Source organism: Anolis carolinensis, chromosome 3 (genome assembly GCF_035594765.1).
Source record: "Anolis carolinensis isolate JA03-04 chromosome 3, rAnoCar3.1.pri, whole genome shotgun sequence".
NCBI lineage: Eukaryota > Metazoa > Chordata > Lepidosauria > Squamata > Dactyloidae > Anolis > Anolis carolinensis.
In genome coordinates this window covers 36,927,598-36,954,018 of record NC_085843.1, presented here as the reverse complement: position 1 = coordinate 36,954,018, position 26,421 = coordinate 36,927,598, and the positions used below count along the sequence as shown (strand labels likewise).

The window sequence follows — 26,421 nt, the reverse complement described above, 5'->3', positions numbered from 1 at the left end:
ATGGTGGGGTATTTTATCCTGAAAGAAAGTAAAACCATAAAAGTTAAATGATAATGGTCAGATTCAGAACAATGTTTAGAAGCGAACTTATATTCATTTGCAGTTCTAGAAGTGAGATGAGGGCCTCAGTAAGGAACCCCAATGGACCCCTCTTGGAAGAGACTAGATGTCCAACCCTTGAATCCTCTCATATGCCCCTGACTGTCTGGAGTCTACACAAATAAAATTACTCTTTAGGAGTTGAAAGTTCAAGCTTCAGAAGAAAGACCTGATCAGGATTTAGAAAATTTATGTTTAAGACTACAACTCTCGGGATCTCTAACCAACTTGGCCACAGGATAAGGATTCTTGAAATTATTTTTCAAGAGGGTAAAATTCCCAAACTGTAGTCATGGAAGTTTAGTGAAGGCTCTCATTTGAGGAACACAAACATTATCATATGCAAGGTCATACTATTTGTCCATCCACCCATTGTCTTCTTTTGTCTAAAGCAGTGGTTCTCAACCTGGGGTCCCCTGGTGTTTTTGGTCTTCCACTCCCAGAAATTCCAGGCCATTTACCAGCTGCTAGGATTTCTGGGAGCTGAAGGCAAAAAACATCTGGGGACCCCAGGTTGAGAACTACTGATCTAATGGATTTGTCTAATGGCTCTTTCAGGTAGTTAAAGAGGTGTCACATTGGATCAATTCTAGTGTGTAGAAGCACCCTATGTAGGCAATAGGAGTTTTAAGCAAAAATATGCATGAATTATTAATCCCACCTTTTTGGTTTTGGCCACACTTACCACTGGAAAATATTCACCTTAGAATCTCACTGAAATTTAATTTGGCCCTTTTGATGGAGGAAGAGGAGGAAGCAACGAAAAATACATAAGACAACTATTTCCCATTTTATATGAATAAAAGTTTTATTGAATTTTTTTAGACAATTAGAAAGAACAAAGAGGAGAGCGAACAGTCTCATGAACAGTAGAACCAGAAAGAGCTTTCTGAGCACTGGAGTGCAAGCTGCTGTAAGCAGCATTTGTTGGAAATGTCTCTTACATTTCTCTTTGTTAGAAAAGCAGAGAGAGAGAGAGACAGAGAGGGCGTGTTTTGTTCCCCTATTTTTGCATGATGTTTCTTAAAAGCCACTCTTCCCACCCCAACCTCCAAGTAAATAAAGGGAAAAAACAAATAAACAAACAAAAAACCAAATGGCAGTGAGCACATGAGGAGAGAGAGAAACTGCTCCCTGGGAAAGGTGTATAAATACGGCAGCCATCTGTCTGCCTGGTGTGCTCAAAAGTCGATTAAACAAGTTGTGTTTGTGGTGTGTGTTTCTGTAGAGGGAGTGGATCAGCAGGGAGGGGTGGGAAAGAGAGTGTTGTTCGTTTGTTTTAAAGCAAAGAAGGCACAGAATTTCAGCTAAGCCTCAACCCCAGTGCAACCTAAATGTCTCTCTCTGCCGTGGTAGCAAAAGAGGGCATAGAAAGTGCACAGCATGGGCAGAGAACTCTTTTTAATAGCCTCTCTGTGGCCATGTATGTATGTGTGTGTAAGTGAAGAAGAAAGTCAGGGCAAGGCAGAGTGGATGCGGAAGAGCAATACAAGTCGATTTCTAGGAACCCCATTACCAGTGCATTTCAGAAGGTAGAGGGCATGGCTGTGAAACAAGTCGCCCCCTTTCATAGTGCTGGGGTTAGATCGCAAGGACGGGTTTTGTCAGTGCAGAGAAGGAAATCCTGTTAGGAGCTTCCAAGGGAGTGTTTCCCTTTAAGGAGTTCAGTGTGTCAGCATTACAAATGAGGCAAGTATAGAGAGTGGGACTCAGCGAGGTGCCCCTTGGCTCTGCCTCCTCGAGGTATTAGGAAATGACCCCCCATTGCTCCAAGTTCCCACTTGGGCATAAAAGACCCTTGGTGGTGGTGTTTTTTAAATTCTGTTTTTTCTAAATCCTCAGATTTGAGTTAAGGCTATTGAAATTGCAAGAGTAAAACCTGTGAAGCCATGTAGGCAAGTGAGACAAAGAAGGGGGCAACAGAGCCTCTTGCTAGCCTGTCCCCACAGGGTGTCTCCCAGCACTGGTCACACGGTGGGGGGGGGGGGGGAGTTGCCACCATAGCCCTGAGCCATCCTTTTGCTTCTCCTTGCTTTCTTGCTCTCTCTCGTTCCCTTCCCCAGTACTGTTACAATCATCCAAAACACCCAAAGAAGGGAAGGTTAAATTTGATGCCTCAAATGCATGAATGTTCAACCATCAGCCTGACCATGCAGGCCAGCCCCAAACAGCCTTATAGGGGGACTCTGTCATGCAAATGCCAAAGCTTGGAAGTCAAGCTCTTTGACAAAGGTTAAGCAACACATCCAGAAAACACATAGCAGCTCTTGGAAGCAAATGGAGGCTTCAGCTTTCCAACCCCACCACCCCATTCCCAGCACCTCTCCCTCCCCAAACTCCTCCTCATTCCCACAATAGCAAACAGCAGAAGCACATTCTGGCACCAAGCAGCATGTCAGGGAGAAATGCTTGTGGGGGAGAGGGCAACAGTTTCCATGGAAGTGGCAAAGAGGTGTTAGAAGCATCTGAAAAAGCCAGTGCAAGGGGAGAACATTCAGTATGGGAATGGGGAAAGTAGGAGAACAGGAGAGAGGGATGGAAAAAAAGAATTACAGAAGAAAACATAACCCTCAAGCCAATTCCTAACCCAATCCCACCCACCTGCCCTGAGCCTGGCTCATGATTTTCTCTCTGTCTTCTTTGAGCCAACATCTTGCGTGATTTCATCATTCCTTCTCAGCCAAGCTGGTTTTTTCATCACCTATAGGCTGCTGAGCTCTCCCTTTTCACAGCCCATCCATCAGACGTTGGGCTTTTCAAACTTCCACTGCAATGGCTGTCCTTGTGGCGACACCACCACCAATTCCATGGTAGGTAGAGCTTAGAAACCAAGTATGGTATCATCTCCCATGACACCTTGTGTGGCCCTCTGTTGGCCTTGGCACATACAGCCACAGCTGAGGAGCCCCCTGAGATCATGAGGGTAGGGAAGCAAGGGAGGGACTGTCACACCATTGAGATTTAGTTGATGGGGTGAGGGAGAGCACAGAGGAGAGACTTGTTCTTCTCCTTCAACTCAACACTGCAGGGAGGAAGAGCAGGGTCTCTTGTTTTGTCCAGGTCTTCACACCCACTCAGTGCAACAGGTTCTCATTTGCCTTAGAACCATGTCTGCTCCCTACACCAAAGAGCCAGCTCGACTTTGTGCTGGCACCATGACAGGCACAGCACCTATCCTCTCTAGCGTTGCCTGGCTTACTGCATAGGAGCGTGTGTGCTGGGGTCTTGGTTTCCGGCTCACTGAGCCATTGCTCCTGGCCATCTCCTGAGGAGAAGGGGCTGTATTGGTTGTTACCACCAATGTCTTGGGTGGAGGGGGAGCTGGGTGGCCTCCATTGGCATAGACAGGACGGGTGTTGGTGCTTCCAGAGCGGGAAAAGGATTGGCGTGCATCATTGTTGAGGCGAGTAAAGGAGTCTGTTGCATGGTTTGCTTTGGGATCATTCCAATACCGACTGTTATAGGTGTTGGATGAAGTGAGAGTGTCATTCTCTGATGAGGAAGCATCACCATGGAATGCTTTTGTAGAAGAGCATTTCGGTGGAAGATCGTCCTCCCTAAAGAGAGAGGAATTTATTATGAGGATTATTACGAAAACATTCTTAGCACATTTTGTCCCTCTTAAGAGGAACAAAATTCCCATTCCCATGATTTAAAAAACCCAAAGTTTCCCATGTTTTGTTGGAAATATAAGCAGAGAAAGCAAAGACAACATACCCTAAGATATCACCACTTTGACATCACAATCATAAACCTTACATTTCCATTTTTTGTGCCGATATCTCAGCATCATTTTGTCAAAGCTGAGAGATAAAAGAACACAATAAAGACTTATAAAGCACAGCAGAAATTGCCATTGTTGGTCCAACATTCCTGGAATTCTTTTGGTCTTATTTTCCCACTATGGAAGAAGGGGATTCTCTTCGTCCCCACAAAACGTGCTTCGATTAAGGATCAATTTTTGAATAAACAGGATTGGTGGTAAGTGGCAACATGTGGTTTTTATGTCAGTGGGTCACTGAATAGTCTGACTAATGCTATCCAAGGTGTTGAACTCTATCCCCTAAACAGATCTAACTGAATAGTTCCATTAGAGTTCTTACTAAAACCTAATGTCGATCCACTTCCCTACTAACATGGAATCCACCGGTTGCACTGACAATGATTGTGTCATTGCTGATAACACCTAGAGATAAGTCTTATCAATTAGTCTATCTAGCTATCCATCCAAACATCCATTCACCTATCTATGGTGCATCTTAACTATGGAAAGGCTTGCCACATCTCTGCCAAAAATCTAAGAATGAACCATTTTAGAAAGGAATTCAAGAACATTCCTTGTTCATCTAGGAATCATTATGAAATCTATCATCCTCCTTCAGTAACCTGAGCTGTGATGACTTCATTTGAAAGAAAGGAGCAGAAAAGGGGCTTCCCCAAGGCCAAACCTTATCTCGTTGGGAATCTCCTCTTCTTCTTCTTCCTTGTGTTTGTTCTTCCAGTAAAAGAGTGTCACAGGCACCAAGACAATGCAGATAATGAGCACAACTGCCCCTGCAGCAGCAGCTCCAGCAATCAGGCCAATGCTCCGGGGGTGAGCTACATGAAACGTAATACATAATACATAATATTACTTTTCTCAGGCAAGTTCAAAGACTTTCAGCACCAGGAGAGAATGGTGCTATTTCACAGCTTGTCATTTCATGTGTGATCTACAATTACTCCATTGGCCCATTCCTAGGACCTCAGGAAACAGCTAAGAGAGAACCATTTTCCAGAAAGGATTCAGGGCCTCTGGGCTGTAGCAAAGTTCTAGCCTTTTCCAAAATGAGCCAGAGATCTCAGGTACATAAGGGATCACTGCCCCTGTGCTAGAAGTTCCAAGAATGACAACATAGTCTAGGGATGCTTAGGACATTCCCAGTATGGGAGCTGGGACTGGAATATATTTGTGTACTTCTCCCTTCTTTCCATGTAGCAGTACTTTAATATCTGGGTGGAAGTCATGGTGCAGGAGAAGGCACCTATTTCTTTCCCTCCTTGCTGCAACCTGATCCTTTATCCAACACACCATCTCATTAACTACAAATAAAAGGCATGTAAGCACAACCAAGACCTGCACATCCCCTTCCCTGTGGCTGATAAAAGCTCCAGAGGGGTGATTTGGACTGGGGTCACAGCATAGGGATTTTGGAAGGACAACACCTGATCTAGCCAGGATCCAAAACATACCACAGATGATTTTAAGAAATAAAAATGATATGGAGAGATGGACACATGGATTACCCCTGTAATACATAATTCAGCTTCACGTGTTTGATACACAAAGGGGAAAAAGAGCCATCACTGCACTAAGGATATCTAATTAACTGTAGGATGCTCCCAATACCAGGTGCAAAGCAGTTGGTCCAAAATTCCATTTTTCAGAGCCCTTTGTAGTAAAATCAAAAGGTTCATCTCATTTTTGTTATACCTGGTGAGCAATCAACTTTGTTTGCCATTCAAGGGTTACAATATCTAACTGATTTTAACTATCATTCAAGTCAGTTGGGTAAACATATGGAATTGGTTGACAATTCTCAGAATCTATGCTGAGGGGATTTTGGAAACTGCCATCAAAAATTACTTTTCCTAATTTTGGGCAGAATGCTCCCTGTATAACAGAACATTCTATTTCCCCTACTTGCTAAAACCTCAAGTCACAACGATTCCATTAATGGTGAAACAAGCGTACCTGTCAATGAGTTATCTAGGGCTTCCAGATTCTACTACAGTGAAGACTGATTAGAGCTCATCTCTTACAATTGAATAGACACTGGGACATCAGAAACAATTACCTCATTCTCCCATATTTGAGTGCTGAATAAACTGGTTTCCTATGAAGCCATTAAACTTGAATGGCATTAAACTATGCTTTTTACATCCAATTTCTGTGTTGACACTTAACAGACCATTAATTTGACTAAACTATATGAAACAGCCAACATCAAGTTGTTCACTCTAAATGACTTACGTGCAATCACTTGAACTTCAAGGGAGCAGGTGCTGCTTCCAATGACATTAGAAGCCACACACTGGTAACGTCCGGAAGACACAGTGCTAATATTGCGCAGGACAACTGTACCCTGAACTTGGTCTAAGTGGAAAGAAGAAGAAAAATCTAAATTAAATAAGTTCCAGTTGGAAGAAAATATAATCATTTCTACAAGAACCCTGAAAGGGCAAATCCAGGAAATGGTAAATTCTATTGCAAGACTCTTAAAAGATAAATTAGAAAATAACCTTCAGATGAAAGCATCAGACACTGATAAGCTTAGGGTTTAAGCAGCTTAAACCGGACATTTTCTTTTTAAAGATTATTATTTTTATGTATGTGAAAGCTTAGGACTAAGTGAACAAAGCAAGAAACCTAGCAAAGGTCACCAGAAATTTAACTGTCAACCTAACAAGGGCCTAGAGCACAAATATCAATTACTCAGCCTTTTTGGTATAAGTGGCAATTCCTCAATGGATTTAAGACAAGGGTGGACAACTGTGGGATAAATGAATAAAATCATACAATTGGAAAAGAATTAGAAAAAGTCATCAAGTCTAACCCCCTGCCATGTGAGGTTGGACTGGATGACTTATGATAGAGGGTTATCCGGCCTCTGCTTTAAAATCTGCAGAAAGGGGGGTACCATATTCCAAGACAGTGTATTCCACTGTCATATAGCACTTACCATCGGAAAGTTATTTCCTAATAGTCAGCTGGAATCTCTTATCCTACAATTTGATTTGGTTGTTGAATTGGGGCAGCAGAAAACAAGCTTGCTCTTTCCTCAATGTGATACTGCTTTAAAGATTCAAACAAGGTCATCATGTTCCCTCTTAACTCTCTCTTCTCTCAGCTCTCTAAACAGCTCCTCATAGGGCTTGGCTTCCACATCTTTTGGAAGCCTTCCCAGGACATATTCTAGTTGCCAATATCCTTCTTGAATTATTGTGTCCAGAACTAGACACAGTATTCCAGGGTACCTATACTTCCCAGAGAGTTACACCAGCAAGCCAAATGCAACCAGAAATTAAATGATGGTCAAAACTGCTGGGAACCTAGAATGTAGGACCAGAAGAGTGAATGAATGAATGAATGAAAGTTGACTTTGGACAACACAGGACTCGGATCACATAGCTATTTCACTATATGATTTCTCAAGTCCTATTTTTTCAGCAGAAACTAGCATTTTAGCAGCACCAGTACCAGCACGAGAAACCTACACACAGTACAATGTAAGGTCAAACTGAAAAATCACAACATGGTCATTTTACAGCAATTATATCACTGTTTCATCTGTGTGCTCAAATTTACTCCATATACTTTTAAAATAATCAACTTTTAATCAATTCTACTAGTCAGGCAATAGCAATACTAATGATTAATCAACTCGAAAACTGAGATGGATGATTGACATGTTGGCTCAACTACACCACAGTCTGGCAAGCCAATTCTACACCACAAGTCTGGCAAGTCTGGGAGGCCAACCCTAAACGGTTTGGGACCCACCTACCTTAGAGACCGCATCTCCCCCTACGAACCCGCACGTTCTCTTCGCTCGTCGGGGGAGGCCCTCCTCTCGCTCCCACCACCCTCGCAGTCGCGGTTGGTGGGGACGAGAGAGAGGGCCTTCTCTGTCGTGGCCCCCCGGCTTTGGAACTCGCTCCCTAGAGAGATCAGGCAGGCCCCCACCCTCCTCTCCTTCCATAGGAGCTTAAAAACCTGGCTCTTTCAAAAGGCCTTTGATACTTAATCTGGTGTTGGACTGATCGATCTGCCCATTTTATAATAGCCCCATTCTTGAGGTGTTGCCAATGCTATATTGCACTTTGTCCATTTTAACTGTGAAATTACCTTCCCCATTTCGGCCCATGTTGCACGTTGCCTGGGTTCTATGAATTAGTCTCCAGTGTTAATATTGTATGTTTTATGTTGATTTTAACGATTGTTTTTACTGTAATTGATGTTTTTATTGGATAACTGTTTTATTGCTGTGTTTTGATATTTGATTGTTTTATCGGGCAAGGCCCCATGTAAGCCGCCCCGAGTCCCTTCGGGGAGATGGGGCAGGGTATAAAAATAAAGTTATTATTATTATTATTATAATTATGGCACAGAGTCAAAGTTGTGCATGCGCTTATTTCATCTAGACCAGTGGTTCTCTACCTGGAGTTCCCAGATGTTTTTTGCCTTCAACTCCCAGAAATCATAACAACTGGTAAACTGGCTGTAGTTGTAGGCCAAAAAACATCTGGGGACCCCAGGCTTAGAACCACTGATCTAGACAGAAGAGCTACCTGATCCAAGACTGTTTGCTTTAGACCAAATTACAATATGGTACAGGAATCTTTTGCATTCTACTGCAATGGCAACATCTCGTGCTTTTGATTTTACTTCTGACAAATTTTTCTGGAAACATGGCCACCACTATACTAAAGTGTGCTTAATAATGATTTTCAATCATTTTATAATTAGAAAATCCACTAGAGGGCACCCAGCACTCTAGGCTCTAATGTCTTCATGAAAGCTACCTAATATTTTCCTCAGGGTTTTTTTTCTGGCTTTATATGCTCATTATGCATCCACGAAGTCCTCTTCTGCCACATCCTTATGGGCTCGAGTTTACCCTGGGTTCTCAAAAGGCAATACAGGCAGTCCCAGAGTTACTAACAAGATAGGTTCTGTAGGTTTGTTCTTAAGCTGATTTTGTATGTAAGTCAGAATAGGTACATTTCAAGTATGCTTTGGATAGCATGGGGAAGCAATGTGGTGTTTGTTTTGCAGTCTGTGTCTTTGTTCAGAAGTAACTTTCACAACCTCTGAGGATGCCTGCCATAGATGTGGGCGAAACGTCAGGAGAGAATACTTCTGGAACATGACCATACTGCCCGGAAAACGCACAATATCCCTGTGATCCTGGCCATGAAAGCCTTCGACAACACCTTTCCGTTCCTGTGAGAAATGGGTTTTGAAAAGTTTAGCTTGTTTTGGAAACAAGCTTCAGTAGAAACACCTTTTCCCCATGATAACTCTTCCAGGAGTGAATTTCCCTTCCGACGGGTAGATTTCTCCCTCACTTCCTGTTGTCTTGCCTCTGTTCTTAACTATGAGTCATTTGTAAGTCAGATGTTTGTAACTCAGGGATTGCCTGTACACATCCAATGGAAAACTAGAGAGAAGAAAGCTCCAAACAGATAATCAAAAAAACTTTTAACACTACTGAATAGAGTGAATTGAATAGTGTTGAATATTATAAGAAACATAGTGGATACAAAACAGCAGAATCCTACAGGCAGTGCAATATAATAGAGTATTGTGACTTATGAGGCCACAAAGGGCAACTACATAGATATTACAAACAAAAAATAAAGAAATTGAAACTATAAATTATTTTAGCAAAGTATCGAACAGCCAATATGCAATTCACAGCAACAACCAAGTATGGGCAGTAGAACAAACCTTGTGCAACACTTGTATGGATATAGGTAGCCAGATAACACTTGTTGTTATTTTAATTATTTATTTCCATCACTGTACATGGCATTTTACAAGTAAAAAGAACAACAAAACAGTCCCCTGCCCTCAGGCTTTACATTCTAATTAAGACATGACACACACAAAAAGGGGGGATGGCGGTGTGGGAGGGGATAAAGCCCAGGGATGTGCTGATTTATGCATTTCTAAAACAGCAGCAGATTCAATATTGATGAACAGACCTAGAACTGAATACTGAATTTCACAATAGAAGCTGACACTATATTTGATACTGCTGACATGATTTATGGTTTCCATTCATTTATTTGGTGTTTGGAATATCTATATAATTGTCATGGACTTGCATGTGGCCTTATCAGTTGTGATATTCTGTTGTATTGCATTGCCTGTAGATGTCTGTTGTTTTGGATTCCCAATGTTTCTGACAATATTATTCACTGTCCTGTCAACACTTTTTTGATGATCTCTCTGGAGCTCTAGTGTTTTGCTTGTTTTGGAACACTTCTTTGTTACCTGCTGTTTGTGCTTCTCAAAACCAGTGAAATATACGCTCTGACAAGTTGGTAAGACACTCTGAAGATTTCCCAAGCAAAGTATATAATGAATCAGCACTACATGGCTGGCTACCAGGCAGAAACTGGCAATAAGAGCTTCAAACACAATAATAATGATGTGGAATATTATTATAATTTTATTTTTTTATTTATACCCTGCTTTATCTTTCCCGAAAGAGATTCAAAGCGGCTTAATATAAAAACATTGGCATGCAATTTAAAATATACAAAAATGCAAACAATAAAAAACATAATTAAATATAAAGTATTAAAATTGTTGTATGTTTTCCGGGCTGTATGGCCGTGTTCCAGAAGTATTCTCTCCTGATGTTTTGCCCACATCTATGGCAGGCATCCTCACAACAATAATAATAATAATAATAATAATAATAATAATAATAATAATAACTTTATTTTTATACCCCGCCTCTATCTCCCCAAAGGGGACTCAGGGCGGCTTACATGGGGCCAAGCCCGAATAAAAACAGAAGCAGTATAAAACACAGCAATAGACAAAAACATGCACAATTAAAAAAAATTAAACATTAGCCAATAAAAAACAAGAACTAATAAAAACATGGATTAAAACGGAGAGATTGTAAAAGTAGACTGGGTAAGGTGCACCATATAAATATTGTAAACACGAGGTGACTGATAAAGTGCTGCAAATTCTTGGAAGTGCAAATTGGGATGGGAATAGACCCACAACCTCTGAGGATGCCTGCCATAGATGTAGGCGAAACGTCAGGAGAGAATACTTCTGGAACATGGCCGTACAGCCCAGAAAACATACAACAACCCTGTGATCCCGGCCATGAAAGCCTTTGACAACACAGTATTAAAAATTTCAGTTAAAAAATCATTAAAACATATTCAAAATTTAAAAGCCACAAAATGGTGATCTACATGGGTGAAAGGATTACTCCTTCACATTCAATCACAGTTTGTTCAGATATTTAAGGTAAGCTATTACGATAATAACTTTAAATGTTTTCCTCCTTCCTCTCCATGACCTCCTTGGACTTGGTGATTGTATCCCATGTTGCACAACTGCAGTTTAGAACACACCACATATGATGTAACATCACATCAGTGCCAATGGGACAAGAAAAAAGCTGAAAATGAAAATGACCAGGGAAAACATGTTCTGCTCACCTTGTGTGGCTGTTGGAGGCAGCTTGGGAGCACTGTCCAATTTTTCCCAATAGTAGGTTGGCCGAGGAATGCCTTCTTCTGAATTGCATGTTAGTGTGATATCGCTGCCAATATTTAAAGAGCCCTGAATTCTGCAGACTGGGGCAGAAGGAGGAACTACAAATAAGAACAGACAGCAAAGGGAAAAACAAGTTATGAGTTGTGGCTAAGAATTGTGCAGCTGTAATTGCCTTCCACATTCCTTTGGACTGTAGACCACAAGGCACTGATATATATTTTTTTCTTTATAAGTAAAAAGGCTGAGAAGGGGAAAGATACAGATGGCTTAAGACAATTCAGAAAGCAACAGGCGAGGTCACCTGCTAAGGCTTTTGTAGATAATATGCAAGCTTTGTCATGATGGCTGGCTTAATTGTGGCCATTTTCGATTAGGGTCCTCTACAGGGAAGAACAACATCTGCAGCTCCCCACCGGCTAACACAATAAAGAAATCATTAAAACTCTTTTGCTTCCAGCCAAATTCTGTTATCTGGATGAGGTTGGAAAGTTTAATATTATTCCCTATGTAGTTTCAGTAGTGGGGAAAGTAGGAATATTGTTGGTAGCACAAATATAACAATGGTTAGGGAAGTGATAAAGATGGATTATATGGGAGCACTACCTCATTTTCTTTGTACAGGTTAAGTAACCCTAATCCAAAATGCTTGGGATCAGCAGTATTTCTTTTCTTTGGCGGGGGGAGGGGGTGAAGGGTGGTGTTACGTGGAATGCTTTCGTATACACAATGAAATATCTTAAAAATGGGACCTAGGTCTAAATGTAAAATCCATTTATGTTTCATAGACATGTTATACCAGTAGTTCTCAACCTGGGATCCCCAGATGTTTTTGGCTTACAACTCCCAGAAATCCTGGTCAGTTTACCAGCTGTTAGGATTTCTGGAAGTTGGAAGGCCAAAAACATCTGGGGACCCCAAACTGTGAAACACTGCCTTATACAGATAGCCTGAAGTTAATTTTATACACAGTATTTTACTTAATGTGTATGAAACAAAGTTTTGTACATTGAACCATCAGAAAGTAAAGTGTCACTATCTCAGACATCAATGCGGATAATTTTAAATATGGGAAGGTTTCGGAATTCCTGATAAGGGATACTCAGCCTATATAACAGTTTTCCACTTTGGTATTGCTCCACAAGTAGTACTACCACAATTTGCAATGTAATGAGCCTCTGGGGCTGAGGTTCCAGATTCTGGTAGTTTCTCCACAGTGGTGAGATGAGGAAAGATTAGTGCTTGGAAAGTTCATTTTTGGAGTACAGCTCCAAGAATCCCAAAGCCTACATGACTATTGGAGATTATGGGATTTATTCATTTATTTTGTATGAAAAGCATTGCATAAATAAGTATAAAATTGAAAAATTGAAAAAATAATTTTTGACCAAAGTGGGAAAAACACAGAAAGAGCCTTCTTGAAGACTGAGTAAATACTGTCAGGCATACCCTGGGCAACGTTTCTTGTCCAACCCAAAAGCGTTGATTTTTAAACATTTTAAATCATGGGATCAGTAGGCCAAAAAAGGAACTTTTCCATGCTCCATTAAAAACAGAAGCTTTATCCAGGCTTTATTTATTTTGCCTTCTTCAATAAAGAAACGGGTGCCTAACTCTGCTGTTTTTCTCACAGGACAAGGGATCTGTCTTCTGTTTCTGTTGAAGCTTTCCATGGAGCAACAACCACAGAAAATCAGGGGTCCTGTTTACGTGAAGAACCTTCATTTAAACAGGCACCCCTTCTCCATAGACAGGTCACTTTCTGTGTGAAGAAAGGTATTCATTGGTGCTCTTCTCCCCACTGTGTTGAAAAAAAAAAACAACCCATATAAATAACACCTGAAAAGGGCAACAAATTAAACTGTATTCCTCCTTTTTGTTTGGGATTGGGGGAGAAATAAAGATTTGCTGTCCCATCTACACTGGCCATTTAATGCAGTCTTCCATTTGTTACCCCATCAGGAGTGTGGTGGAGGCTCCTTCTTTGGAGGCTTTTAAGCAGAGGCTGGGTGGCCATCTGTCAGGGTTGTTTTGAATGTGATTATCCTGCTTTGTGGCAGGGGGTTGGACTGGATGGTCCATGAGGTCTCTTCCAACTCTATGATTCTATGATTCTAGGGCTCATTGAAGAAATTCTCTCTGTGTTCTGGACATGTCATGAGCCCACTTTCTTCTCATCCTTCATTCAATATGCATATGCAGATACATGTAGCGGGGGATGGGAGGGGGACCCAAATCTAAAAAGCTTCTGGTGACAAGTAATTTGGATAAGGAAGACTCCACCACTATTAGAAAATGCTCATTTATGATCAGAAAAAGGGAGCTTGGGAGAGGAGCTGGGAGAAAGAAAGGGCAGGGTGGTGTGTGTTAAATTGTGAGTTATTTTCCTTGTCCTTATCATTTTGTTGTGTTACTATAAAAACTAGACACCAGATTTCAAGAGTACCATTTAGGCTTCTGTAGCGGGTCCCCGGGGATCATTTTCAATACCATCATGCCTTGTCAGAGCTAATTCCTCTAAGCAATTTCTCTGTACTTTGAAGAGCCTACCCAGCACCTGATACCTTTTGTTCTGGATTGTCTAAGGTCATGATCCTTGCTTGCCTTTCCTTTGTATTTTTTTCCATCTTGCTCCTCAGATTCTGACCTGCCTTGCTTGAAACCTTACATTGCTTCTTTGATTATGGCCCTTGCCACTATTATTCTACTTTAACAGCAAGCTCCACTGAGTCTTGGGGTGACAAGGACACATTTTTCCGTATTCCAGCTCCAAGATTTAAAGAAAGGCAATAACAGGAGAAAAAAAAAACTATATCAAGAAAATGGAAACACTCCCCTGTTTATGCCTTTTGCAGCAATGAAGGGGTTAGGTGAAAGGGAAACAAAATGTCTATCTGCTGAGTAAGTATATGACATCACATTTTAAGTCCAAAGGGTCCTTACACATATTATACAACTATAGAGGAAATGAGATATGGAACTAAATTTGGCACTTGATGTCCTATAGTTATTTTTAAAACTGTTGTTAATAGCAGTCACTGGGTAGATTTTTTTTTTTTATAAAGAAAGTAAATTATTTCTCCCCTGCTGCAATCCTAATAAATCTCTCTCTCCTCTCTCTTTTTACCTCCCCCTCACACATGTTACAAGCTCCGGAAGGTATGTTCCTATATTTGCATGCAATATCTTGTCTTAAGGATTTCCTTAGCAGGTGGGTGAAGGGTGATTTTTATCACTATTATGTTAGTGAGGAAAAGAATTCAGCACCCAAAGGAAAACACAGCAACAAATATATAGTCTATTGTAAGGTGGGGGAAGAATATACAGAGCTTAGATAGGTTACTTTTTGGACTACAACTCTCAGAATCTATCCTTTCTTGGGTAATTATGTGGGAAGAACAGTCCAAAAAGAATTTTCTGACGTTCTGAAAGAGATAACAGACCAGTCTTTTCAACCAAATGTTGCTACCATGACATCCAGTGAATCTATGTAAGATGTTAGTCTAAATCAGTGGTTTCTGACCTTTGGTCCAATAGATGTTTGGGGCTTCAGTTCCCAGAAATCCTAGCCATCTTATCAGCTGTTATGAAATGTGGAGGCTGAAGTCCAAATCACCTGGAGGACCACTGGTCTAAACAGTTAAGGAGCCATTTAAGGAGCTGAACCTACTGAGGAAGATAAAATTCAAAACCATGTTCAATTCCTTTAATGTTTGCCTGAAACTAGGAGCAAATTAATCACCCCAATGAAATGGGAGGCCGCCATTGCCACTAATGGCATAGAGTTTGTCCTTGCATCGTCCAAAATTACAGGGTAACCAGCAACTAGAAGTAAGTATTGAGGAAAGAATAGCAGGGAATTAACAATGATGGCATAGGCTGTCTTGCTGTTTCCCAATTCTGTCTTAAAGATTTTTAAAAACAGTATAACCCAATTCCAAACAGTTTTGGATTGTCAATAATCAAGTGTGTACTGATATCAGTGGATGAAAGAATAATGTCAACTAGGACTGATTGCTTTGCAAGAGTCATCCTGTTGCTGTAACATGCCTGAAACTGTGGTGTGAGTTATAATTTATTACCACACAGTCTGTTCTGCTACATCTTTATTATTTTAAAAAAGAGTGTGTTAATTACCTTTGATTGCATTCAGTGGCTTATGCTGTAAAGTGCTCCAAAAATAGAACTTAGGAAATTGTTGTCCCAACATTCCCAAATAAAACCCTGACTCAATTAGCCCTGTTCCATTCATATGGAAAAAAACATACCCAAGACGTTGAGCCCAATGACTCCAATATTTCGGCCCCCTCGGTCAGGTAGGTTGTTGACCAAGCATTGGTATGTCCCAGTGTCCGAGAGCTGGGTGTTGTTGATGAAGATGGAGGCACTGGTGGTTGGCATTGTCATTGCAAACCCCACTCGTCCAGAAAACTGGGGCGCACCATCAAAAATTTGACCCCCTTGGTAAATAATAACCTGGAACACAAAGTCATAACACTGCCTCAAGCAGAATAAAGATTACAAGAAGAGCCTGCCCGCTCATTATGCATAAGCTTTAATGCCCTGTGGTTTTAGTGCTATTTAAAACAACAATTGTTTTTGGAACCTAAGATAAACGATATGGAGTGCGCAGATCCTTACCTTGCATAGCATTTCTTCTTTTGCTACCATAGAGAACTACTCACACAGTAGATTTCAATGATACAGGGGAAACTACTCTGAAGTGCCCCCTAAGGGGAAAATTAGACCTAGTTTGTTTTATCTTTCGACTTAGAAACACCACACAGAAAAGCTTATAATCGGGGATGTTTCAAAAATCCTACCCTTAGTCATAGATGAATTTTTCTCTTGCATTTTGGAGTCCAAAATCACTTAGTTATATTCTCCCAAGATTATCTGAGGAATTAGGAATGCTTAACTCTTTCACATTTTAAAACTTTCTAGGTTATGTACACAGCAGTTCTACATTAGCAATTTACTGCAATTTTTCATTCCTTCACATCTATCCCCCATCCACAACTATATTAAGGTCCATATATGTGTACTATTACTAAAGGAAAATAGGAGATGTTTAGCAATGCTCTTTTTCATACTTTAATGTGAACAGATGAGCGCTAATTTGCTCTTCCCAAATCAGAATACAATTTCTCGTCAAAGACATACTCATGTTAGCCTGGAGTATCATATCTAAAAGGATCTTGTAGCATCTTAGAAACTGAGTGAAAAAAAATTATAGCATATAGTTTCTACATCTACACTGTAGAATCATTGCACTTTGACACCACGTTAACTGCCATGGTTCACTGCTATGGAATCTACTTCTGATATCACTTCAGTTCTTTAATGTTTATTGCCATTTTCTATTAAAATGTGTACCTTTAAGCAAAAGAGGGAATGCATGCAAAAATTGGGGAGTGTGTCCCAGTTGGTTCTTCTAGATCTCTCAGTGATGTTCAGTACCATTGACCATGGTATCTTTCTGGGACAGCTGGGAATTGGAGGCACTGTGTTGCAGTGGTTTTGGTCGAACATCTCTGACAGGTTCCAGATGGTGGTGCTTGGGGATAACTGCTTCTCAAAAAAGGGGCTGTTATATGATATCCCACAAAGGGACTATTTGATCCCCAATGCTTTTTATTATTTACTTGAAACCTCTGGTAGAGATCACCTAGAGCAGTGGTTTCTCAATCTGTGGGTCCCCAGATGTTTTAGCCTCTAACTCCCAGAAATCCTAACAGTTGGTAAACTGGCTGGTATTTCTGGGAGTTGTACGTCAAAACATCTGGGGACCCACAGGTTGAGAACCACTGACCTAGAGTCATGGGATGGTGCATTTTCAATATGCTGGTGTTACCCAAATATATTTCTCTGTGCCTTCAAAAACAGCTTTAGCTAAGGATAGCATGACTCTAATGAATTAATTCCTGGAAGAGGCAGTGGACTGGGTGAGGGAAAACAAATTAAAACTAAATCCAGGTAAGACAGAAGTGATTGCCAATAAGGGCCCTAATCTATATCTGGATGTGTGCCAACCAGTTTTCAATGGGGTTACACTCCCCCTGAAATACTGCATTCACAGTTTGGGAGTGCTCCTCGACAGTTTTTTCCAAATGTCAGCCCATGTGATAGTCAGGAGTGCTTACTACTGACTTCAGCTGATACGCCAGCTGTGCCCCTTCCTAGAATCTCTGGACCTAAAGATGGTAGTGAGAAAGGCGGGGTAAAAGTATCATAAATAAATAAATCCACTAGTATCCTCAAAGTTGGACTTCTGCAATTGACTTTACATTAGGCTACGTCTGAACCATGTTTGAAAACTCAAATTAGTTCAGAACATGACATCCCAATTAGTTATAGGAACATCTAAGAGTAGGTCTATTACTCCCATATTAAAGTTACTCCACTGACTTCCAATTAGTTTTTGGGGAAAATAAAGTGACCTTTAAACTGTCACTTTAAAGTGACCTACATGGTTTGGGTTCTGGTTACCTTCATGATCGCCTTTTCCCATACAGTCCGCCCCACACACTGAGGTCATCTGGGGGAAAGCTACTGCCAAGTGGCAACTGTCACCCAGAGGTTCTTTTCTTCGGCTGCCCCAAAATTGTGGAATGACCTGCCAGAAAAGCTCTGACCTGCCAGAGGATATCTGACAACTAAATGAACTGTCAGAATTTAGAACAGAACTGAAGATCTATCTCTTCTGGCAGACCTGCCTAATCAGCTTTAACTATGAATTTTAAAATCACATTCTGTATTTGTTGTATTTTAATGCTAGTTTCTTGTATTTTAATATGTGTATGTTTTAATGCATGCTTTTATAGATGTATTTGAGCTGTGTTGTGCCCCGCCTCAGGCCACAAGGAGAAGCAGGTAATAAATAAAACATTACTACAGTAGAGTCTCACTTATCCAACATAAACAGGCCGGCGGAACGTTGGATAAGCAAATACGTTGGATAATAAGGAGAGATTAAGGAGAAGCCTATTAAACATCAAATTAGGCTATGATTTTACAAATAAAGCACCAAAACATCATGTTATACAACAAATTTGACAGAAAAAGTAGTTCAATACGCAGTAATGCTATGTAGTAATTACTGTATTTACGAATTTAGCACCAAAATATCATGATGTATTGAAAACATTGACTACAAAAATGCGTTGGATAATCCAGAACGTTGGATAAGCGAGTGTTGGATAAGTGAGACTCTACTGTATTACATTATTATATTATTACTTGGGGGAAGCTGGCTACTGCCCCATATCATTGAGCTCTTGTGGCCTTTAAAGTCCTACACATCATGGATCCTGAATATCTGTAAGACAATATCTCCCTAAGCAAGCCAATGTGAGCTATAAGATCAGCAGGGATGGGCTTAGTCTCACCATTAGAGGTATGGATGGTAAGGACCTAAGCGATAGCCTTCTCTATGGCTACTTCCAGGCTATGCAACTCTTTTCCATGGAAGATCTGGTTGGTCTCAACCCTCCTCTCTTTCTGTTGGCAGATGATGATATTTCTATTTAGGCATGCCTCTGAATTTAAATTATGGAGCAGTAGTGTCTGTGTGGAAAATTATGAACTGTATGTTTTTAGTCTTTTATTGAAAATATGTTTTAAATATGTTCAGAATGTTAACAATATGTAAAAATATTTTAAAAATATTGTTATTTAATTCTTTTATAACTTTGTAAATCAATATTTTATCTTGATCTTTTGAAAATTATTATAAGCCACCTTGAGTACCATTTTGAGAGAAAGGCAGGATATATATTCAATAAATGAATAAATACCAGTAAATGCTGAAAAGAAACACAATTCTTACTCATTTACCATGTTTGTTCCAGAGCAATAGTATGAATTACCATAAAAATGTATTAATGAGATAAAAATACTGACTATACAATTTGTCCTACATTCATAATTGACAACACTGTTGGTTATTTTACTAAAATACAACCTAGCTGTTCTCTCTCTATCTCCCATCCTGCAACTTTTATGTAACCTATAAAGGCTATTTTAGCAGGGCTCTTACATAAACTAATGAGAATTGAAAAGCTTTTGATTTGGAATGTATTCATTTGATTTCCCACTAATAAAGTACATGATGTCATATAAATAGAAAACAATGAAGTTTCAGGCAACAGAAAATTGCCTTTCATAGAAAATGACAAAAGACAGAAACAAATCAGAATGGTGAAAATACATACAATAGTAGAATAAAAAGTAAATTAATAAATAATAGAAAAATGAAGCTTTGAAAATTGAAATGAATGGAATAATGGTTTTTCCCACTTGCACACTTGACCCATCATCAACAGTGTAATATATGTGATGATCTGAAAACAGAATCAAGAATGTAAGAAGCCCCAAATTAGAGAGAAAGGTCCATTATAAACAAAGAAACAATACCAAAAAGTGTGTCGGGTACCACGGATCCGAGACTACAATCTTATGAGCCATGACCCAATTCCATGGCCCTTTACTATAATGTGTCCCTGTGTGTCACACCCTATCTTTGCCAGATTGTTTTTATATCCTAGCATCAGACTGTGTAATGGCTTCCAGTTATGGCCAACAGTTTGGCAAGGAGCAATTAAACATCATTTTGATACTCCAAGGAGACCTACAAAGACCACTTGTGAGGCTTCTGCTCTCTACTGTCCCTTTTGTAGATGTTACAAAATACTCATGATGAAGCAAGTGGAAGATATGCAAAGATATAAATCTTTGACAGAAATGAATGGTAAGGTTTGAACCTGGAAAAGACAGTGAAGGCTATACAATCTTGTTTTAGTATACTCAGGTTCGTATCTTATTACTTACACATTACTTCACTATTGTCTCTCTACTTCCACCTTTTTAGAATGCCTATGAAAGAAAAAAAACTTCCAGAATCCCGCCACCAGTTTTGGGGAAAAATATATATTTTGGACTACAGCTTCTGGAATCTAATAACAGGGAGTCAATTCTGCAAGTTGCAGTCCAAAGTAACTTTTCCATGTTTAGAGAACAATACATCCACGGAAGCTGCCCTAAGGGGGAGGAACGAAAACAGCAAATTAATCTTGGTTTCTACCAAGGTGCTGGTACCTGTTCAGGTTGGTTGGCATTGGAAAGTGGGGTGACCATCCAGATGACATTAAGGTTTGTAAGAGCAGCACTGGTGGTGAAGGTACAGGGCAGGATTGCTGTCTGGCCCCGAGCAACTTCAACACTCCTTGCATTCATGAAAACCTCCAGGGGACTCACTAGACCTGCAAAGAAAGAGGGAAGATGCTATACATCAGTCATCCAGACGATAATTGTGGCAGTGGCATATTTAATATCTGCATCAACTGTATTGTCAAAGACTTTTATGGCTGGAATCACTAGAGTGTTGTGTGGTTTTTGGGCTGTATGGCTGTGTTCTAGTAGCATTTTCTCCTGATGTTTCACCTGCATCTGTGGCTGGCATCTTCAGATCCTCTGAAGATGTCAGCAACAGATGAAGGCAAAACATTTGGAGAAAATGCTACTAGATTATGGCCATACAGCCTAGAAACCACGCAACAGTCCTTTACACAAATTAACTTCCCATTGTCCATGCTGGGAAACCCCAGTCTCTCTCATTCCCTTTCCCACTAGCTTCTCACCGCCACCATCCAACCTGCCTCCTTGGCCCATTTTCCAAGATTTCCTCCTGCCATGAGTAATCGAGGACAGCCTCTCCGGCTCTTGGTGCACAGGATGCAAGAAGAGGATAAAAAACACACACACAAAGATTCTTCTTGCTAAGCTAAATAGCACCTGCAGGGCTACAGATGGGGAAGGCACACACAACTGCTTCTGACAGGTAAACATAGCAAAGGTGACAAGGGAGTAGGGAAGGGGAGGAGGGGCATGTGCTGAGTCTGCATCTGTTTACACTGGGACAGGCTGGTATTCTCAGACACAAATGTACACAGCACTACAGACAGAGAGATGTCAAGTAAAAGGGAAATGGAACAAAGCAACTGCTCTCAAGCAGCTCTGCATTTTCACCAAGGTTTCCATCGTCACAACTATTTATTACTTTGGGAGCACTTAAACCTTGCCAAACACTTTCTTAGCTTCATAATAAATAACCATTCACAAAAGCTTCTGCTCACAGGCTTACAATCAAGTGCATTTATTTATACCTCACAATTTATTTATACCAAGTAAAAGGGCAGAGATAAATAAAATAACCCCCTGTATTTAGTGTGGAATTATTCAATTGAGATGGGTTTATACAATCTGTGCTAATGTAGGCCAAAATTGCGTAGCATAGTGCTGTACAGAACTCTAGCATAGCTGCACTGGAGCTGATGAAACACCATTTTGCACAACTGATTGTGGTAAAAGTGGTGGCCATGAACTGGTGCATTGTGCAAATGCTGATTCAGTTCCAAACAATAAGGACTGCATCTATGGAGCTTTATCAATTGCTTTTGGACAGTGTATTTGGAATCCTGAATAAGATACCTTGCTTGATCAACTTGCAACAAGTTTGCATAACATTCTGCTAATTTAGAATCACAATAGGATTCCTAGCTGTAAACTCTGAAAAATACACAATATTTTATTTATTTATTTATTTATTTTTCAAACTTATATGCCACCACTCCCCTAGGGCTCGGGGCGGCTTACAAGAACCGGCTAAAATCAACAATTTAAAAACATCTTAAAACATCTTTAAAACATCTTTAAAAATATCTTTAAAACATCCTAAAAGCACCTTTTAAAACATCTAACAGAATTCAAAGGCCTGCCGAAACAGGTGTGTCTTACATGCCCTGCGGAAAGCCGACAAGTCCCGCAAGGCACGGACACACAATATTGCACAAAACACATCCTTTAACACCATAAAACTACAAAATCTGGACTGTTGGTGAGAAGTGTCACATGTTGCTTTCCAACAAATTCCTAACTTTGTTGAGTACTTTTCTCTAATAAGACAGTTTGGTTTGGTTTTAATACATGCAGGAAATCACCACAATGTAAAAACTAGCTGTAAAGTACCCTGTCAGCAATGTGAAGTGCTCTAGTCACATGAAAAGCCTAGCCTTCTAAAACATTAACAAAGATAGCAGTTCATGATGTTTTCACATACATTTCATCTCATCTATGCAGATACTAGCTCCTATGTTTTTCAAGGCCCTTCTCTCAGTCCCACTTTCTTCTCAAAAAAGTGAGAAGGCTACTTTGGTAGCTCTTCCCAAAGCTGGGCACTCCTTCCCTTGAGAGGTTAGGATGTCTCTCTTCTTTGTCTCCTTCTGTCAACTCATGAATTTTCCAAGTTCAACAAGCTTGTGATTGCAAAAGGCTTTTAATGTTTTTTTCTCTATTTAGAAACTTTGCTGGTATAATGATTTAAAAAGGTTTAATTCTATAAGTTATATAATTGCTCAAAACATTTATTTATATTTTACTGATATAATAATAATAATAATAATAATAATAATAATAATAATAATAATAATAATAAAGCTTTATTTACTGCCCCCTTTCCCTGAAGGGACTTAAGGCAGGTTGTGGATGGTTTATTGGCCCCATCTACACAGGCCTTATAATCCACACTGAAGTGGATCATAAGTGGGGGGGGGGGGGTCAAATGATGCACACCCATAATCGGGGTGGAACCACATTAAACAGGGAAAACCCATGTGTAAAAAGTCCAGAGAAAGTCCAGGTTCAGCTGAAAAAAATGCACTGCAATGAACCTAGTTATATCCCAGACAAGCAGAAAATGGGAGACTTAGCGTGATTTCCATGTGCACTGGTGTGGACAGCACATAACCACATTTTGAAACCCTGGGCATTCCTGCACTCTGGGACATCTGCTGCAACTACCTAGGGGTGGGGGGGGGATGGTGGTGGTGGAAAACTTCCAGTGGGTTTCCTGCTGATCTGGATAATTCCAGATTAATGTGGACACCCCGAGAGGATTGCTCTGTGGCAACAGAGAAATTGTAGATTCTCAGATTTTTAAATCCCTCTTTATATTCCAGATAAAATGCCTGTGTAGAAGTGCCCATTGAGAACAAGTGGATTCATGCAGCATAGGCCACAACCTCTCCAGAAGCTTTTGAAAACCTTGGTACTGTAATTAGAAATCTCTGCAATGGTGCAACAAGGCCAAGAGGGAGTCTAGAATACGTAAGAACAAAGCCACATTCCCATAAATGCTTCCCCCCCCCCCAAAAAAAAATATGGTCATTATGAAATTAACTCGACTATATGTCCAAATTTCTGGCCTAATTGTGACTCTCTTGGAGTCGTGCCACTGCCTCATGCATGACCTCCATTGATTTTCAATACATAAACAAGTCTCCTAATTTACAGAGGCTCTTCCTCCACTTATATATGTAACAGAGAACAATACTCAATATTTACATAGCTTTAAAATTGCCTACCTACAGTTAGCCTTCTAAATAGCCACTTGGGTCACAGCTTTTACCATAGTTGTCAACAATATCCTATTTCTATTCAAATTAAAATTTCTTTTAAGATGGAATCTATAACATATAAATATTGCATATACAGTAGAGTCTCACTTATCCAAGCTAAACGGGCCAGCTAAGCGAATATCTTGGATAAGCGAATATCTTGGATAATAAGGAGGGATTAAGGAAAGGCCTATTAAACATCAAATTAGGTTATGCTTTTAAAAATTAAGCACCAAAACATCATGTGTGTACAAGTGGCATGTAAAGATTACTTCATACATGTTTTCTTTGATAACTAAAGCAAAATGAATACATGTAGGCTTAAATCCTGTTAGTTCTAAATAGAGTAGGTCCATACAATGAATGGGATTTCCCTATGTGCTTACTCACTATGCAATTGATTGAATGTTGTAGTTCTGTTATAGTTGGGACTAAAAATAGGGTACTAGACATCTAGTATACATGTTTCCTTCAATACAACCAAGATACTCAAGTAGGAAAATCATCCTGTATGAATGAGCCCTTAAGAGCCTTGCATAAGTTGTAGACAGGTCACAGTTCACTAGGAAGGTTGCCAGCATGAAACTTGCAACAGAGAATGAGAATCCTATTCAGTTCAATGAAATGTGTGCATGAGAAACCAACAGCAAGTCATGCCTATGGGAAGCAAAATCGTCCTCATGGAACATCCGGCTTCCCAACAAAACCAACAGCAGTCTTGAATTATACTGAGCACCATCTCTGTGGAAAGTTTAGCTTTTAAAACATACCAGCTTGCTATGCATGCACATGCACACTATCACAACTCTACTCTCTTCGATTGGCACCAGGGGAGCAATCTTATAATGAGTGAAGGAGGCCGGCAGCTAACAGCATCTCCAGAGTGGAATCTCGCTTTTTCTCTCTTTGTGTTTGTTTCCCTTGCAATGTTTTACATTTTGGCCTCGAAGCATCAAGAAGTATTGTTAATAATAAATGTTGCAATTCTATATTCCTCTGTGTAAGAGAAATGTCTGGCAGATCATTTCTTCAGCTGTGAAACCCCTTCTAAAAAGACAAGAGCAATCTGTTATTTCTAAAACTTCTTTAATTGAAAGATGTCTGTGCTCACAATGCAAAAGTATCACCAGTATTGATTCTAAACTGTTCTTTAATGACCTCTACTCAGTTTTTCAAAAAATACATCAGATGAAATGGTCTTGGCAACAGTAATCAGACAGTTTTTAAACAACTGTGAAAGTTATTTATTTGGGCTTATGATTCATCTAACTACAAAGACTGTGGGAAAGCATCAACGTATTGGTAAAAACAAGGGGGTGCAAAAATGAAATAAAACACTGAAAATAATTTTTGATATACTCTGACTACTGGAGTGCATGCCCAAATAGAATGGGCAGCACTAATTCTGAAATGACTTCAGGGTCTGGACTCAGGCAGTCATCCAGGGGAAGGGAGTTCCATAAATGTAGAGCAGCTAAAAAGAACAATTCTAGCTGCTCCCAGTGTTTGGAACAGATGTTTTCCCTCAGGGTCTGGCCAAATAGATATAAGCCTCCGGAAGAACAAACGATTTTCTAAAGCCAGATGGAAATGCAAATTTCCACTAGGAAGAAGCAAAAGCCATTCTAGAGTTTAGCAGAGCTATTCTAGAACAGAGGTGTGGAGATTCTTTTAAAACCAAGACTACATTCCTCTGAAGTAATCCATTAGGGCATGTATTCAAGATTCAAGAAGGGTTAGCTCTAAAGGCTCTGTGGCCACTGGCCATTTCTTTCTCTTGATCTATTATAGTCTTCTCTCTCCCTCTTTTCCATTCCTTCATTATCAGTAGGTTGTCAAAGGAATCACAGAGCAGATGGTACATGCCTTGTTAAGAGTCTTATATGTCATCAATATCATGTGAAATCATGTTTTTTTTAAAAAAACAAAAACAAAACAATGTACATAGCAAACTAAGTACTAGTTCACATGCTTTAAAACAGAGCTGGGGTCATGTTCGGAAAGTTGCTGAAGAAATGGGAGAGCCAATGTACTCTATACTGACAGCAATATTTCTTTAACACAGGTTACTGTGCTTAATCATCGTGGCTCAGGAACAAATAAGATGAACCATTTGCCTAAAATAAATGGGAACACATCATATGGACTTCCATCCATCCAAGCATGGATCAGCCCCAACACATCAACTAGGCTGTTGACTTAACTTGCTACTTTTATGTCTGTAATGTTATTTTTTCCTCTTGGAGGAGTAACAAGCATGTGATCCTTCCACTGGAAAACTAAAGGGGCATAGATCAGAACAAGTTTAATATATGAAGAGTTTTGCAAGACATATGGTTAAAAGAAACTGGCAAGCGAGTATAAAAGACTACAGTGTAATTTAACCCAGAGATGGCTTGTGATCTCATCAGAAAGGCCAGGCAAAGTGTCCTGCTTTGCCTGGCTTTGGCGAGAAAAGAGAGGGGCAGCAGGGTGAATCTGTTGCCCTGTGTGCAGCTCACTATCAGTGACACTACTCATATCACACATGGGAAACATTATCCTTCTGTAGAAGATCCGTGCCAGCTCCTTTGGAAC

General features: G+C 40.1%; 1 protein-coding gene across 1 annotated transcript in view; it reads right to left on the bottom strand.

Moving 5' to 3' along the window:
* Positions 1-881: 881 nt before the first annotated feature.
* The window catches only part of igsf11 (immunoglobulin superfamily member 11), a 267,251-nt gene continuing 241,711 nt past the window's right edge, over positions 882-26,421 (bottom strand). Inside the window, exons 2-7 of the mRNA XM_008107885.3 lie at positions 20,489-20,652; positions 15,661-15,868; positions 11,338-11,493; positions 6,113-6,235; positions 4,548-4,698; positions 882-3,656 (exon numbers count right to left, since the gene is read on the bottom strand). Of these exons, the coding sequence (XP_008106092.1) occupies positions 3,218-3,656; positions 4,548-4,698; positions 6,113-6,235; positions 11,338-11,493; positions 15,661-15,868; positions 20,489-20,652 (1,241 nt within the window). The 3' untranslated portion in view covers positions 882-3,217. The remainder of the gene's footprint in view (positions 3,657-4,547; positions 4,699-6,112; positions 6,236-11,337; positions 11,494-15,660; positions 15,869-20,488; positions 20,653-26,421) is intronic.